General features: G+C 51.6%; 1 protein-coding gene across 1 annotated transcript in view; it reads right to left on the bottom strand.

Annotated features, from left to right (window-relative positions):
• Nucleotides 1–17670, bottom strand: part of GRIK4 (glutamate ionotropic receptor kainate type subunit 4) — a 421019-nt gene that overhangs the window by 166244 nt on the left and 237105 nt on the right. The window contains exons 4-5 of the mRNA XM_044258062.1: nt 12870–13034; nt 1165–1262 (exon numbers count right to left, since the gene is read on the bottom strand). Coding sequence (XP_044113997.1) covers nt 1165–1262; nt 12870–13034 — 263 coding nt within the window. The remainder of the gene's footprint in view (nt 1–1164; nt 1263–12869; nt 13035–17670) is intronic.

Raw genomic sequence — 17670 nt, 5'->3', positions numbered from 1 at the left:
GTGCAAGCTTGGTCCTTCCTTCCCCAGGCCCTCTGCCCTCCCTCCTCCCTGGCTCCTGACCTCTCGCCCCCGCCAGCAAGCTCCATCTGTCCTCGAGAGACCCACCTAGAAGGCCCTTGAGGCCAGAGAGAGGCTGAAGGGACACTCTGCCACCGTAACCCAGGGATTTCTGTGAAGGGGAAGACGGATAGAAGCTAGAAGCCAGGAAGGATTCCAGCAATGAGCTAAACAACAAACAAACTTCTGAGTTTGTTTTCTCCAGGGGAAGAGGAAGGAGAGAGCTGATGGACCGGGGAGCAGGCTATTACTCAGAAACTCATCCCCGACTGTCTTTATCCCCCACGGAACTGGAGCCAGAGGAAATGAACTCCACACGGACGCTAGAGAGGCGCAAGGCCAAGGGGACACCTGAGGAAGATTTCTCTGACTGAAGAAGTAAACACGGAAATTGGTGAATGGGGAAGAAGATTCTAGAGAATTTATAAGACAGAGGTTTCCAACTTTATTTTAGCAATAAGATGTAGCAGTCCCAAAGGCATTCTTTGCCAGAATCCCAGTGTCGAAACAAATAGTCTCAAAACTTCCTGGGGAGCTCAGACTCCCACCCTCTTGATGGCCCTGGACCACTACTCCCCACAGCCTCTCCCCTCTCCCCACCACAACCAAGGGGCCCTCTGGGGACTCAAAGACCCAGAGGTCTTTGAGGTTTGAAAATCCTATTACAAGGGTGCCTGGGTGGCTCAGTGGGTTAAGCTTCTGCCTTTGGCTCACATCATGATCTCAGGGTCCTGGGATTGAGCCCCGCATCGGGCTCTCTGCACAGCGGAGAGCCTGCTTCCCCCTCTCTCTCTGCCTGCCTCTCTGCCCACTTGTGATATCTCTCTTTCTATCAAATAAATAAATAAAGTCTTAAAAAAAAAAAAAAAAAGAAAGAAAATCCTGTTACAAAACCTCTCCTCTGTGTCCCCTCTACCCAAACCACCTGGAGAAAACAAAGTGCCCAACAAAGGACCATTTCTTTTCAATGTTTGGTGGTTGTTGTTATTGGTAACACCCACCAGGACCAAATGGGCTCTTCAAGACCTTGAGAATCCATGATACTTTGGGACCCGAGGCATAGGCTGCCAGCCTGCCCATGGCCTCCCAACCCCGTAGGGCACTCACCTCCTTCTCCCCGCAGATGTTGCTGATGATGGAGCTGGAAGCTGGGCTGGACGAGGGTCCCAGGACAGCGACCACCCCCTTGGGGAGGATCTGACACACTGCAGCCAGCAACGGGACAGAGCGTGGACAGCGGGAAAGGAAACAAGGCACTCATCAGGTGAGACAGGGGCCAGGTGCCCTGCTTGGGTGTCAGGTTCAAGTCCAACCTTCACCTGTTGGACCCTCACCTTGAGCCCCGCCTCCACGTCTCCCCCTCCCACCTTCCCATCCTTCCAAACCCCGTGCCTCTCCTTTTCTGGACTAAGGGACTCCGGGACAGGTTTATTGGAGTTTATGGACGGTATTAAATGAGGAAATGGCCCAGGTTATGACAACATACGGCCACAGCCAACAGGGAGTATAAATTGTCTTGGCTGTCACTGAAGGACAGAGGCTAATGGCAGGAACCTGCAGACTCCATCCAGCAGGGTGGGTACTGGGAAGCACAGCGAGGCACGGCTGCCACAGGGGTGAAGGGCCCCGTTCACCGAACAGTCACCCGCCGTGCAATCTGTTAGCCTAGCAAATGTAAAGAGGAAGGGGAGGGAGAAAGGCAGACAAGCAGGGGTGCAAAGGGAGAGGATGAGGACGCAGACAAGAGAGGAGAAGTCAGACTCTGCTAAAGCCAAAGGGTATAGGGGAGACATAAGAAGAAAAAGAAAAGGAGAGGCAGAAAAAGAGAGTGAGAGGCAAGGAGGGGGTCTCCTGTCTCAATACCACCCTCTGTCATTCCCGTTCTCCTAGACCCCGGCGTGGTGCACCTGCTTCCCTGACTCTGGGGCTTCCCCGTGGAGAAGGAGCCCTTCCTACCTCTACACTGGACATTCTCCTGTCAAAGAGCACCTCAAATGTCTCCTGCTCACACCTTCCCCGGCTCCTTTATGTGGAATTAATCTTCCCCCCGGGCTCCCGAGGCCCCTGGTCTGTCCCTCTGAACTAAGACACTTGCAAACGTGTCTGTTTCAGCTTATTGCTTAGGTGACTTTCAGCTCCCACCAGATTTCAAACCCCGTCAGGGCAGGAGCTGAGCCATCCTTCTCTCTGAACGCCCACTCCTCACCTCCTCAGTGGCCAGCACACGTTTTTTTTAGGTGCCCAGCCCATATTCATTGGATGAATGAGTGGACGGATAGGCTGTGGGACCAGGAGAGGAGGAGAGAATCTCAGATTTGTAAACACTAGCGACCAAGAAAGGAGGGACGAGAGAAGGAAGTCGGAAGTTCTGACATACAGAATCTGACATAATTCTCAGGACATACATTGTGATACCAGAACCCAAGAGTTGCCCCCGGGGGATATGCACTGACTTTCCCTGACATGCTGTAAGGCATTCCTCCCTGCAAAACTCAAAGCTTGCCTCTGGACACATTTTCTTCCTATTCACGTGAAGAGTACGGCCGAGCCATTTCCCAGGTCAGTAAACTGAGGTTAAGGGATCAGTGCAAGTTTCCTCACTGAGTCGGCCGCAAAGCCACCCCTGCTGTTTCTCCTAGGGTACGGTCCTCACCATTGGCTCACATGGCCACGCAATCTCCTTCATGGGGTACAGGCAGTGGGGAGCGCCTCAGAGTCCAAACCCTACTGTTTACCACACAAATTGCAGATCTACAAGCTCTTTTCCAGGCCTGAGGCTCAGGCAGGGATCCTGCTATGCCGTGGAACTCGAGAGAGGCTGGGTGCTGGAGGGGACTCATCCGCACTGTGTCAGAGCCATTCCCAATGACAAAGCCACGGTGAACAGGCCCATCTCCGAAGAGGGCTCTGCCCGGTTCAAGCAGTTTCCCTGTAGGTTAACCCACGTGATCTCAGCCAGCTTCGCTCTTACTGCCTACTAGACATCCTTAGTCATCGGCCGTCAGGTGACAACAGCTTCAGGGCTGGATCTCAGCTCCTGATTTTACCAACAAGGAAAGAGCATCCAAGGGATGTCCAGTGACTCCTCCCAAGTCACGCACCCCACACAGGTCAGAGCCAGTGTCCAAATTCGAGTGTGCCGGCCCCTTCCTGTCTGGTGCTCATTCTGTTCCCTTGAAGCCGCCCACCTCCCCCACGGCTCGCTTCATGCACCCCTTCCCACCCCTCCAATGCAGGTCCCCACACCATTTCTTTCTACTGAATCTGCTTCCCAAGGTCATCAGGGACTTCTTGGTGGTTCTCACCCCACTCTTTACAGCATTTACATCATTGCTGATGATGGCCTTGCTCCTTTGAATTTCCTAACACCAGCCAGCCCTGGTTCTTGCCTGCGTCTCTGGTCAGTCTTCCTCACTGCCTTTGTCAGCTCCGCTCCCTTCTCCACCTGCTAAATCCAGGTTCAATCGGTGCCTCCCTCTCCTTGGCAATGTCACCCTTGCCCTGACCTCCACTCTCGTCCCTGCCCAGGTGATCCTGCACTCTGACCTATGTTCTGGGTTACAAAGTCTCATTCCAAACACCTGCCGGACATTGCCACAGGGACTCATCACGTCCACGGCAGAGAGGGAGAAAACACAGTCATTTAGAGCGTGGACTCGGACGCAAGACTGCATGGGTTTGAGTCCTGGCTCTGTCATTTCTTGCTGTGAGGCCCTGAGCAAGCTACCAAACCTCTCTGGACTGCTCCCTCGTCATTAGAACGGCAATTCTAACAGTAGGGGTGGTGGGAGAATGAAAGCGAATTGATAGACCCAAAGTGCTTAGAACGACATTGACATGCTACACAGCGTTCTTCTGCCCATGCAACACGTGTGCCAGGTACTTAAAATCTGATTTGACAGTCATGCTTCTAGGAAGAAGATTCAGTATTTCCCCTTTACAGATGGGGAAATGGAGGTTTAGAACATTGACAGAACTTGCTCAAGGTCACAGGTAACACAGGCCAGAGCTGGGCTTGAACTCAGAGATTAGGCAACAAAGCCTTGAACCACTGCACTCCACCCCTCTTAGCTCCATAAGCTCCCAGCAGAAGTCCCCTGTGACTTTCCCTTGGCTTCTCTCACTGAACCCACACACTGTACCCCACCGGCGGCTGGGTTCTGACCCCCCAAACTGCTCGCCCTCCGTCCCCTCCTTTCCACGCCCATTGTGACTGTCCTAAGTCCGTCCCCTTTTGCCACCTGCCTCCTAAGGGGTTTCTCTCGTCTCCAGAATTCTTCACTTCCCACGCGTTCTCCAGACTGTGAGACAAACCGTAAACCTAAAACAGAGGTGTGTGGTGGCTGTAGGGCAGAAAGCGGGTCTTACTTACATCTGTGTTCTCTATACCTAGCAGAGGGCCTGACTTGGGGTTACGTGCTCGATAAAGAGCAGGCGAACCACACAGAAGCCTGCTCAACGTTTTCCGTGGGAAATTGGAAATAATCTAAGGGTCAAATCCTAAGGGAATACTCACCTAAAGTGTGGGTCATATACCCACATGAAATACTGCTTAGGTGTTTAAAATGCTTATGAGCGGTTTATAACAGTATTAAAAATATTTATGAAATAATATGAAAAGAAAGAAGCAGGATATAAAATTATACGTAGAGAGATAGGAACGCGGCAATGAAGTAAATACAAAAACCAGTTATGAGCTCAGGAATGACCAGAAGATATTACAAAAGCCCACATTTCCTGAATGCTAATTATGGCCCATTCTAAGCACTTCTTACAAATGGACTTACTTAGTTCTTAGAACGACCTGATGAGATTGGAACTATTACTTCCTTTTATGGATGAGAAAATAGGACAAAAATGTTGAAGGTCAGAGTCGGGATTCCCACCCTCAGTCCCTGGGGCCGGGGTCAGCACGCTAAGCCTGGTACTGTGCAGCCTCCCATGGCTCATGGGGCTGGACATTCATGGGGACTGCTGACTCGGAACGACTTTCTTCTCCCTTTTCTTCCCCTTTATTTTTTATAATGCGCATGTATTCCTTTCATAACTTGTCATAAGAAAAATTTCTTCTGAGAAGCAAGTAAAATCCAAATGTATGGGATCTCCTCAAGATACTACCTTTCCAGAACTTTCTCCCATTTTGCTTCTGGCTCCTTCGCCCGGCTCCTTCCTACCTTCCTTCTTGAGCCTGTTCCCCAGTAGCTCTCCCTGACCCAACCAGGGATTCTTAACCTGCTGCCTCAGATCTGGGGGTAGAAGTCAGTGGTCTGTGAGCACTTTGGAGGGGGGAGAAAAATGACATCACTCTTTTTTCTCCTAACTGAACTCTGCCATTTCCTTCCATTTTGAACATAGGAAATAAACCATGGTAAGTTACCAGCACCTCTGACTTTGTCGCCAGCGAACATCACAAATGTTTTCCTGCCACCCTGCAGTGCTACAGATAATCTTAGGAGATCGTTTTATTATTTCAAAATCAGGCTAGCCATTGGACCTGTTGCTAGGCTTGGCTATTTAATACATTAATAAAGAAGCACATTTATTTATATATCATTAGAAAAATATTTTAACCATATTTTCATGTAACTGGTTTCCTTGGTCATCCTATCTATTTTATTTTTACTCACTTTAAAACACTTTTCTGTGGGGGACCTGGGTGGCTCAGTCATGTGAGTGGCCGACTCTTGGTTTTGGCTCAGGCCATGATCTCAGGGAGTCTGCTTGAGATTCTCTCCCTCTCCTCTTGCCCCTCCCCTTGCCTGAGCATGTGCTTTCTCTCTCTCTCAAATAAATAAATAAATCTTAAAAAAAAGAATAGAAGCACTTTTCTGAGAAGGAGTCCATTAGCACCATTAGCACCCCCAGACCATGGTCTAGGCCCTCTTTTACCCTTCTCGCTTGGCAAACTCCTATTGATCCTCCAGTGCCCAGCTCAGATTTTGCCCCTAGGTAAGAAGAACCCTCCTCCTCCTTCTATGCACATCTCTCTGTGGTTCTGAGTCAGCCCTACGCTGGCGCTGTTGAAGCCCATTAGCTTCCCTGTTCTCTAAATTCTTGGCCAGCTTCCACCCCAAGCTGGTTCATTATGTGGTGCCTCAATAGAGAGAAGCTTCTCCTAAAAATAAATTCTTATAGAAGGCTAAAATCTCTTACTCGCATTTCCAAAAATCCAAAAGGCTCTGAAGCTCGATGATTTTCATCAAGTTCATTTGGTGGCAAATCTGCTCTATTAAACAGATGTGAGGCTATTTATAGTATGTGAATATTTGAATATAGGTATGCTGGGGGGGGGTTCTGCCCCAGGCCCCACCTGGAGATGTTACTTAAGATATAGTATATACACCTCATGACTTTCCCAATATATGGAGAGTTCTGGATTCTAAAAACATCTAGCCTTGCAAGTTTGTGGACATGTGCCTTCTGTTCTCAGTGTCCGTCTCTCATCTCCCACACTGGACTGGGAACTCCTTGAGGGCTCGGGTCGCATCTATTCAACTCTGGCAAAAAGGAATTGCTCAACAGATGTTTGCTCAACTGAATTGAAATGATCCGCTATGATCTAATCCCCATGGCCCGAGGATTTCCTGGGGTCTGGGAATCACTCTCTCGTTCCCTGTGAGGTTTGCTCTGCTCAACACGAATGGAAACTGTTTATGAAGGGCCTCGGCTCTGAAACTTCAGGGATCCAGACATCTGCGTGAGGGCCCTGAGCAGTTTGTGGGAGGGACAGGAGTGTGGGGGGGGACACATTCTATCTCTGCCTCCCCGGGAGCCCGAAAGAGAGGGAATGGGGAGACATGAGTGACATTGCCATGGCAACAAAGTTTCCCAGCCACTGGAGGCACTAGAAGAAGGGTCAGAGAAGGTGCTGGAATAAAAGACCACGATGGGGTGTGATAAGTGGTGGTGGGGGGGTGGATTTCTTCCCCTCAAGATACCAGCTCCAGCCTGGATCCCAAGTCCTTCTCTGAGTCTTCCCAGGGAGAGGAAGGGTCTGGTTGTGATGCAGACAGTACAGAGGGGTTAACCGTGGGCACCACGGATTCCAGACCCTATAGGGCAGGAGGGGCCTCCTGGGCGGGGGGGGGGCGGGCAGGGCACTTCCAGGGAGCTACTCAGAGCTCCCTGAGCCCCCGTGGGGGCAGGGCTCGCCAACGGGGCTGAAAATGAGGTGGGCCAGAGGGGGCTGGGAGAACCCAGCATCCTTCCCATCACCTCGATCCACCTGGAAGAACTGTGTCCTCATCTGAACCAGAGCCTGTGGGAGTGTGGTCCATTCTCAAACCCCACCAGAGAGTGGGCTGAATGGAGGGGGGGGGGTTGCTGATCCCCGAGCTGAGAAAGGGGACACAGGAGAGCGAGAATGCGAGACCTCTGTACCTTCATGCCCTGTGGTGGGGTTCTCCCTGGTCAGAGAGCACGAACTGCCATCAGCCCCCCGTCACTAATGATATTCTCTTCCAAGCCCTCAGCCTGGTCCCAGACCACCATGAGAGTATGTACTGGGACGTCCTGAGCGCCAGGCACCAGGCTGGCAGACACGCTAGCTCCCTGAAGCCTTATAATCATCCTGAGAGGAGGATTCACTATAAGAATTCTTCTGCTACTACTGCTACTGTGTAAAATTTATCAAGAGTTCACCCTATATCCGGCACCACTCCAAGTCTTACAAGTGCCTCATCTCATTTAATCCTCAGAAAACCAGGCTTCCTGGGTGGCTCAGTCTGTTAAGCACCTGCCTTTGGCTCAGGTCATGATCCCAGGGTCCTGGGGTTCTGGGATGGAGCCTGAGCCCCAGGGTTCCACACTCAGCAGGGAGCCTGCTTCTCCTTTTCCCTCTGACCCTCCCCCTGCTCATGTTCTTTCTTTCACTCTCTCAAATAAATAAAATCTTTAAAAAAATTAAAACCTCTTAAAGTAAGAACTATTATTATTCTCAAATGCGAGGCACAGAAGGTAAGCCAGAGGTGCTGGTAGAGCCAGGATTAGGATCCTGGTGTGTCCAACTCCAGAACCTGATCCCAGTCTACACTGCTAACCCGGGCTTCCCCACCACCCTACAGAACCTCTCTGCTCCAGCCGCGCCCATCTGTCACTGTGCGCCAAGACACTGTGGCTTCCTGCCCTGAGAACCTGCTTCCCTGCTCTCCACCCACTCAACATTCTACGGTCCCCCCCAGAGGCTTTACCTGACCAGCGGCTACACCTCAGCCCTATTTCCCACCGTGCTCTGCCCATGTCTGAACCACACAGCAGAGCTACTTAACTTTATGTCACTTTTCAGATGTTTGGGTTTTAACCGCCTCCTGGAAAAGACTATGAGCCTCAGTTTCCCCATCTGACCCCCAACCATGAGGTGGTTGGACCAGACGATTTCTAAGCACTGCATTCCAATGTGTTTCTGAGTCCATACTGTGCATGCGTGATGTGGGGAGCTCAGAGAGTGGGGAGCAAGGAATACTTGAGTGACTCATCACTACACATGTGACTTTCTCTTGTGACTTCTCCCCATCTCCCTTTATACTGCCTTGGACTTGTTCTATTGAACTGACAGGGGGATGCTCACCCTCTCTTACTAGAGGTGGCTCCCGACCACCCGAGGTCACAGCCATGGAGCCTGTGAGAAGCTCGGTGAGCTCATGCGGGAGGAGGAAGCTTGCAGCCAGAGCTCCACACGCCGGGTTCCTCTCCAGGCACCCAGAGGCCATGTGGGGCCGGATAACCGGCGCGTTCTTGGAGTTTCCAGGGGAAGCCGTGTGGACAGCTGATAGCACGCTTGGCCTCACAGAGACAAACCTCTGCAGAGGCAAGCGGTTGACACAGAGGCCCCCCGCTTCGAGCTCTGCAGTAAATTAAACTTCAAACTGGCTTTGGCAGGAGCAGGTGCCTCGGGTGTTTGGATGATAAGGGAGTGGGCACTCCGTTAAGTCCAATACGGCAGCCGTGGGAGACACACTGATCTATGGGATGGAGAGGGGGCAGGGCCTGTGGGACCCTCCCTGCAGAGAAAGGCTGAGGTGGAGATAAGATACAGGCACTGGGAGGGAAAGGGCCAGGCAGGAAAGGGATGACCTCATGGGTGTTGTTCATCCCTCTTATTTCAGATCAGCGGGGGTGCATGGAGAGAGTCAGGAAGTCAGACATCAAGAAGCCTGAGCCGATGGGGAGAGGAGCAGGGAGGTGCAGGGACCCGGTCTCGGGTTTGAGGAAGCTTTACGGAGGACCCCCGCTTTACACAAACCCACTATATGAACATCTAAGTGAACAAGATACAGTAGGAGGTGATTTTGTACTTGTAACTTTCCAGTGTCCAGGGTTGTTATTAATGACACCCCGTCTGGTACTTCCCACCTCCCAGCCTCGTTCTGAATCATCAGATGAGGAGGTGGAACTCGGGACGCTGGCGTCTTCAGTTGCTTTACACTTAGCTGTCTTGGATTCTTGAAATAGTCATTGTTCCCCTCGACTGATATTCCCTCCCCGAACACGAATCATGACAGCACGATTCGTACAGAGCTTTTGCAAATTCACCCATTGTTGCAAGGAGGTACTACTGTCCATTGCTGGTATGTTACCACCCCAACTTAGAGCAGCGCCTCAGCCCTCCACAACCAAGAACATCACTGCCAGGGTTTCCTTGGTCCCCTGGAAGCAGAGTACCTGGCCTGGGGTGACAGGTGTGAGGTTGGGGTGGCTGTTCAGGAGCCCAGACTGACTCAGATCCTTTGAAGTTAATAATGCAAATTAGCGCTGGGCCCCTAACCTGGGGAAAACACAGCCCTGGATACGGAGCAGCAGCTGGCTTTGGGTGGCCCACGGCACTGCCCAAAGGCTCGACGCTGTCAGAGGCATCAAGCCCTGAGAACTGGAAAGAGAAAGGGGATGTCCAGTTACGATGTCCCCTCCCACCCCGGGAGGGGAGCTGACATGAAGACAGGCCACGTGGGAAGAGCTGGGAGGCAGACAGAGCTGCTGTGTATGGAAGGCTGAACTTTGAACAGAGGAGAGAGGCAGAAGCGGGGGAGGAAGCCTGCTCAGAGGAGGGGGTGGGAGCCAACAGCCAAGTCCACAGCAGCTGCCTACAGAATGCCAGTCCCACGTCTGAAGCAAGGCGCCTTGCCGTTGTCCTGTGCTGTGCTCCAAAAGACCCCAGTAAGATGTGTCACCATTACCCTCATTTTACCAGCGTGGAAACTATAGTACAAAAGGGTCGGCGTCTTGCCCACTGTCCCATAGCTAGTTAATCATAGAACTAGGGTTTAAAGGTGGCCAGTCTGATCCTAAAATCCATGTTCTTGCTCTTTGTAACACAGATGCCCCAAAGCAGGCATTGTAGAGCTATTGTCCCTCCCTGATCCGGGGACCCCGTCTCCCTCCTTTCTCCTTCCCCCAACACTGCCACTGAGAAGTCCAGTCCCCACCTGGCTTCAGCCAATAGCACTTGCCCGTTCTCTCCCTTATTTTGGGAGGGAAATGGCTGGGCTGGAACCTTCCTGTGAACTATCTGGGTGGTATTTAAAATCCATTGTGGGGGAACAGCTCTGGCTTCAGATGAAAGGCCTTTGGGGTAGAAAGATCCAGAAGCCCTGTTTCTAACAAATGCTAATCATGCCTCAAACACATTGAGATGTAAAAGCTGAACCAAGGGTTATGAGCTCATAAAAATACTTGGTGCCTAAAAGAAGGGCATGAAAAAGATGCCCCAAAGCTCTCAAACGTGGAATAAAAATATCAGTTTCTTTTATTCCCCTGATTCATCTGGCTTAATATTTTAGAAGTATTGACTTTAAGAAGCCAGGCTGCCTGGGTCACCGGGAGAGGAAATTTACATGTGGTAAAGACCTCCAATCCCAGTGCACGATCTGTGCTCTCTGTTCCACCAGAGAAACCCCGAAGAACCCAAGAGAAGGAAGGGGCTCGGAGCTGGCTTCTGGAAGAACGCTCGACAGCACTATCTAGGAATCTGGCCCCTTGTCAGAGACCTGTCCTTCTGGACAAGGAACAACCACAGATCAGACGAGGAGATTCACAAGTTGTCATCGCTGGTATTTCTGATCTCATTCAGAAGACGCAGAGAAATTGGAATCTTATTTCCATTGTGCTAGAATTTCATCTCTCTGCCAGCGAGGATTTCTACCAGCTCCTTGTTGAATCCCCCAGGCCTAGAACAGAGTATAGCTGGTGTTCACTACATATGTATTACCTGATCGACTGAATAAGTGCGTGGCTATTTCAGGCACCTGTTCTGCCTCCATTCCCCCATTGGGACGAAACTGTGTTCACCGATCCGGCTGGTCTCACCAGTCCTGTTCTGTAGGGCAGGAACCCATCCTTGGTCCCTAAGCCTGGACGCTCATAGCTATTAGGTCCGTCTGGCCAACACCTGTGACTGGTGAGATCGGCCATGCAAGATGAGCTGGACCCAGCAGATCCTCTACCTTGGAAATGCAAACCGAGAGATGCTAACGGAAGCTGCCGCGGATGCACACACAGGGGAGAGACTGCGAGCCAGCGGACGGCAACCTCTGTGTCTACCTTGTTCTCTGCACTGTCCCCAAGGCAGAGACAGGGCTGCTGTCTTCCTCCCTTCCTGCTCTGTCTGGATCCACAGGACACCCTACCTACTGCACTTGGGCCGGTGGGGTGTATCTCTTCCCTCACAGCACTAATGGCCCAGATCAGAGCACTGCTGAATCCTCCTCTGCTGCCCCAGAAGACCAGCTGTCTCAATATATACCTGAGCAAGTTGTTTGTCTTTTTGTCTGTTTTTGCCATTGAGGTTAAAATGGGTGGCAAAGGGAGGAGATGGGGCGGAATCTTAGGAAAGAGACCTTATCGCCTCTCCAGGCTGAGGGGCTCCTCTCCCCCTTCTGCACTGGGGTTGTTCATGGCCAGCTCAGCTCTGAGTCACCGGCCCACTGACTGGGGAAGCTCAGCCTGGAAAGTTGTCAAGGTGAAGCCAGCAACACACCAGGGAATTCCAGGGAGGTCATGGTGGCCTCGGTGCGGCCTTGCAGCGTGAGCTCAGAACTCCAGGGTTCAGCACCGGCTCAGCCCTTGACTCCCTCTGTGGATGGGCAAGTTATTCATCGTCTTTGAGCTTCAGCTTCTCTTGTGAAGGTGGGGACAAGAACACTTAACTCTCGTGTTGGTGGAATTAAAAGCAGTACCCTGCACGTGGTAGGGGCTCCACACGTGGGATCTGAGTGCCCTACTGTGTATGTCTGTAAACCCCTGCAACTGATATATTTCGCATCCTTGAAGCCCCACAACAACCCAGAAGATTGGCAAAAGAGAGCCTAGCATTCCCATTTTGCAGATGAAGAGATTGAGGTTAAACAGGGATATGTAATTTGTCCAAGGTCACCCACAGAGCGGTCAAACTCCATCCCAAATCCCACAGTGCTGCCCTCCGCACAAATAAGCAAGATAGGTGATCAGATGTGCGTTGACTAAGTGAACCCCCCCCCAAGCTGGCTACAACCCTCCTTTCTTAATTACGCACAAGGTTTCATTCAGGGGTTTGTGCATAATACGTCCAGGAGATGAATGAATCCATAGATGAAGGAATGAATGAGTGCGTGAATGAATGAATGAATGAATGAGCATCCTGTCTTAATTCTACTCCACACACACTTGGCAACAAAAACTGGGGATCTCCCCCAGACTGTGCCCTTCGGGGCCTGCTGGTCCATGTTCTGCCCCTGTCCGGAACATCTCTAACCACAGGCCTGGGGACGGGTGTAGCTCCCACTACCTCACCCCTCTTGCTAGCAGGGAAAGCAGAGGGCAGCCCTGCTCATTCTACGTACTGGTTTCTGCAGTCTCGTACTCGCTGTCTCTGAGAAGCTCAAAGATGTCCACTTCGACCTTGGCCTTGCCCAGCCTCTCAGGAGCGCGGTTGATGCGGTTCTTGGCCAGGGTGATGGAGAGCCGCTCCCCTCTGCTGCACTCCATGGGGTCATCCAAGATAGCAGCTGTGGGCAGGCAACCACACGGAGACAGTTGGTACCCTCTCCTGTTACCCTCCTCTTTCTCCAGTCTCTCCTCTCCCCCCCACTGCCACCTCTGCCAGGCAGCTCCCCGCCTCCCCTCCCCTCCGCCTCCGTGCCGTTCTTGGAACTATTCCAAAAGCAAGTCCTCTACATGCTGAGGGTCTTGGTTCGTAGCCATGCGCGGCCATGAATTCCAATGCTCCTATCCACCTCAGAAACCCCGAGATGTCACAGCAGGCCACCGGGGTCTATGTGTACCAGACCCGGATTTGGTGACATGCTTGGAGGTACGCCGACACGCACACACAGGCACACACGTGCGAAGGAAGGGACACGGGGGCCGTCCTTGGAAAATGGTATTCTGGGCATGTGCAGGACTCTCCCTGAGACAGGAGAGGGGGAAAGGAGACCAGGCACAACGGGGGGAGTCGTGGCACATTCGGCCGCACGCCAGCTCTCCGGGCTCGGACGCTGAGGAGCCATGTCAGCTGGTGGGCCACGCAGGGTCTCGGAACTTCTTTTCCTCCCTGAGCATGAAGAGTAGGAAGACAACCTCAGGGCCTTGGCGGTGTGAGGATTCAGTAAGACAATGTCTGTAAGCGACACATCACACGCATTTGACTGGCATAACTTAAAACGAGGGGTTGGAGGCATTTAGTTCCACGAGCTGCCCATCTTCCAGAAGCAGCATTGAAGGTAAGAGTTCTGGAAGCCTAGAGACCTGTGTTCAAATCCCAGGTCCACCCCGCAGCAGCTCTGAGACCCGTTCCCTCGCTTGTAGAATGGGGAGAGAGCCCACTCCTTGGGCCATCGTGAAGATAATCTGAAAGTCTGTGTGAGGTGCTTGGCACAGTACCCGAAAGGCTCAACAAATCTAGCTCTGGGTAGGCTTCGTTCTCTTGGTAGAGGAAGTCACAAGACTGCAAATCTCTGCAGATCTCTACTAAAACTTGTGCATACATGCTCATCACAGTACTCTGCGTCACAGCTCAGAAGTTTGGAAAATCCAAGTGCCCATCACCTGATAAATGAATAAGACAAATGTGGTGTGTCCATAAATGGAACAAAAGAATGAAGGACTCACACGGGCCACCACACGGATGAACCTTGAAAACGCGATGCTCAATGAAAGAAGCCAGACACCAAAAAAAACCACAGGATGATCCCATTGGTAAGAAATTTCCAGGAAGGCAAATCCACGGAGGTAGAAAGTAGATCAGTGGTTGCCTATTGGCAGTGGTGGGAAAACTGAGACAAATGGGGGGAGGGGACTACTAACGCGTACACAGTGGTTCTTTTGGGGGTGCCGACTCTGTGAATACACTAAAAACCAGTGAGTTGTATGTTTTAAATGGGTGAATCGTGTGGCATATGAATTACACTTTAATAAAGCTCTTACAGAAAAAAAAAGAAGAAATATCAAGCTTATCTTTCAGAGGTTGAAGGCTCAGAAGAGCGACATGGGGTATCAATCCAAATGGGTTTCGCCAACATGTGAAATCTTTACGGCTGGCGTGGACAGAAGAGACCCAGGTCCCACGCTGTCTTTTCTGTACACCGCTCCCACACCTACTGTGACCCATTTTCCAACCCGAAATCCGGAACACAGAATATTACAAGGCCTTTCTCCCCCCATGATGTGTGGATGTGTTTATATGCACAGCCTTGCTGGATGATAAAAGTCCGATTTCACGGACATCGGTTGGGCCACACTTTGGATAACAGAGGCGCATCCCAAGACCCGCCATTCAAGTGGGCTTCTGGGAATTACGCAGCAAAATCCTCACACACCTGGAGTGATCACCCCCTGTAAGAGCGGCCCAAAGAGCAACACATGTGTGACTGATGAGACTGAGGACACCCAAAGTAACTACCCAAGTAACCTCAGGAAAGTGAGACCAGGATGAGAAGATTCCTCGGGAAGCAGACACCTAAAATACTGTGCTACGATGTCCCAGGAGGAAGACTCTGGGAAGAGAAAGGAAGTAGGGCAGCCTGTAGAAGTGATTTATTTTTTTTTTAAGATTTTTTATTTATTTATTTGACAGACAGAGATCACAAGTAGACAGAGAGGCAGGCAGAGAGAGGTGGGGAAGCAGGCTCCCTGCTGAGCAGAGAGCCTGATGTGGGGCTCGATCCCAGGATCCTGGGATCATGACCTGAGCCGAAGGCAGAGGCTTAAACCCACTGAGCCACCCAGGTGCCCTATAGAAGGGATTCTTAAATGGTGTTCCTTGGAGGGCCCTGGGCTCCATTAGGAAGCAGAGGGAGAGACCACATGGGGGTCCCCAGCCCCTGCCAGCTTCAATAAGCACACCTCCACGCCCATCAGTTTTGGATACTGGGGTTCCACGGGAGACTTGATATGGGGGAAAAAATGTTTCGCTGTTAAAAATAAAATAGAAATCATTAGTCTAATCCTAAAACATAGAAAAGAGGCATCGGCAATGTCAGGAATTGGCATAACCATCATGCACAAGTCATGAGGAAGAGGGACGGGATCACTGACACTTGAGTTTTATGTGAACAGGCCCACATTTATCCCGTGACATTAGCGTAAGTGCTGAGTGGATATGGGCTCACTTAATCTCTCTAACGACTCTGAGATGAGCGCGTTCCTCCTGTTATCCTCGCTTGGAGATGAGAAAATGGTCAGAGAGGTCAAGGGACGTGCTCACATTCACAGCGCTGGTGAGGGGGAGAGGCGGAAGGTGACCCCAGGTCAGCCTCATGCAGACCCTCTACCCAGAACCAAGGCTCCTCTTCCTTCTAGTAAAACTTGTCTTTGTCAGGATTTGCTGCTGAGAAGGGGGTGTACTAGGGAGGGGTGTCTTAGCTCAGGCTGCGGCCACAAAATACCACAAACTGGATGGCTTATACAGCAAGCATTTCTTTCTCCCAGTTCTGGAAGGAGGTGGGGGGACCTGAGATCAGGGTGCAGGCAGAGTTGGCTTCGACGAGAGGCCTGCTTCCTGATTTGCGGACCTCTGCCTTCTCACATGGTCCTCATAGGGTGGAAAGAAAGGGACAACATTCTCTGGAATCTTCTAAGGGCATTCATCCTATCCTGAAGGCCCCATCACCCTCATGACCTCACCTAAACGGAATGCTTCCCCCAAGGTCCTGCCTCTTAATACAAAGCTATCTGTGGCGGGGGTTGGGGGCGGGGCTAGGATTTCAACACATGAATTTTGGGAGGACACAGTTCCATTCATCGCAGCGGAGCACAGGAGCTTGGCAGCCTCCAGAAGGAAAGAAAGTGTCACCAAGGCAAATCAACTCTGAAACACTAATAGGCAGGACCCTGGGCCTCTGGACATTCCCCTAGCTAATGCTCCCAAGCCCCGTGAGATTTCTAGACGAGGGGGCATTCTTCTCTTTGGACCATATGATCTTTAAAAATTAGGATATCACTTGCAACAAAATAAGTAATAAAATAATCTCTCAGAAAACGCCCATGTCACCTGTCAAGCTAGGAAGGAGCTCACCGGTCTTGCCTCTGTCCCATCAGTAGACAAAGGGCACAACCACACCTAAACCACAGGAGGCACCGCACACCCAATAGTCTGTTTCAGGGTTGTGTGCTCTCTTCCTGAACAGTGTGCACTGAGGACACGTTCCATGGACTGAATATTGCCCCTCCCCACCTCCGCATTCGCATGTCGAAACCTTAGCCCCCAACACAACGACATTTAGAGACAGCACCTTGAAGAGGTGATTAAAGTGAGTCTTAAGAGTAAGCCGTTGATCGGATAGAATAGGTGCCCTAAGGGACACCGGAGAGACCTCTTTCTCTCCTACTATGTGAGGACACAGCGAGAAGGCAAGCCAGAAAGCAGGCTCCTCTCACCAGAAACCAAGTCTGCTGGCACCTTGACCTTGGACTCCCAGCCTCCCGAACTGCGAGAAATAAATGTCTGTTGTTGAAGCCAGCAAGGCTGCGGCGTTTTGTTAGGGCAGCCCAAGCCGACAGAGATAACGTGCCAGTGCAAACCCAGATGTACGGGACGTCAGCCAGCCGCGGGACACCACAGAATCAACTCACAGAGTGTCACCGGACATACTTTGAGACAGAGGGAGCATGGACAGGTGTGGAGGAGGGAACGTGGGGATTTTCTATTAAGGGGCCTAGGCGGTCCCCTGAGTACCTCCTTCTTCTCTCCCTCCCCACAGGACCCAAAGAAGGGCTCTGCACTCCATCCAACCTCTGCGCTCTGGAGACCACTTTGCTTTAGATTTGGGGTTTTAGACAATGGTAACTCCTGTCTGGAACAGCCTCAACTGGATGGTTGGTTGGCATCCAATGTATTGGGATCAGAATCATCAGGACGGTAACAGGACCCCAGATGCTGGGGCTGTGGACACAAAGGGTGAGGGACCAACCTGGGCCCTGTTAGGACAACAGAAGAACACGTTCCCAACAGGCAGTTACCAAGAGCACCTTGCTGTTTGGCAGTCCCCAATGAGGGGTCCCTGGGGTGAAGAGAAGTGTGCTCAGGACCGAGTGTGCCGTTGATGCTCCTGGCCCCGCGCTCTGTCGCACAAGCCTCGTGATGGTGCTGGCCAGGATGCTCTGAGGTCCCAGCCACTGCTTAATGAGGAGCAGGAGCACCTGGCA

This window comes from Neovison vison, chromosome 7 (assembly GCF_020171115.1).
Source record: "Neovison vison isolate M4711 chromosome 7, ASM_NN_V1, whole genome shotgun sequence".
Taxonomy (NCBI): domain Eukaryota; kingdom Metazoa; phylum Chordata; class Mammalia; order Carnivora; family Mustelidae; genus Neogale; species Neogale vison.
The sequence above is the reverse complement of the archived record's forward strand: the minus strand, read 5'-3'. Positions and strand labels throughout refer to the sequence as shown.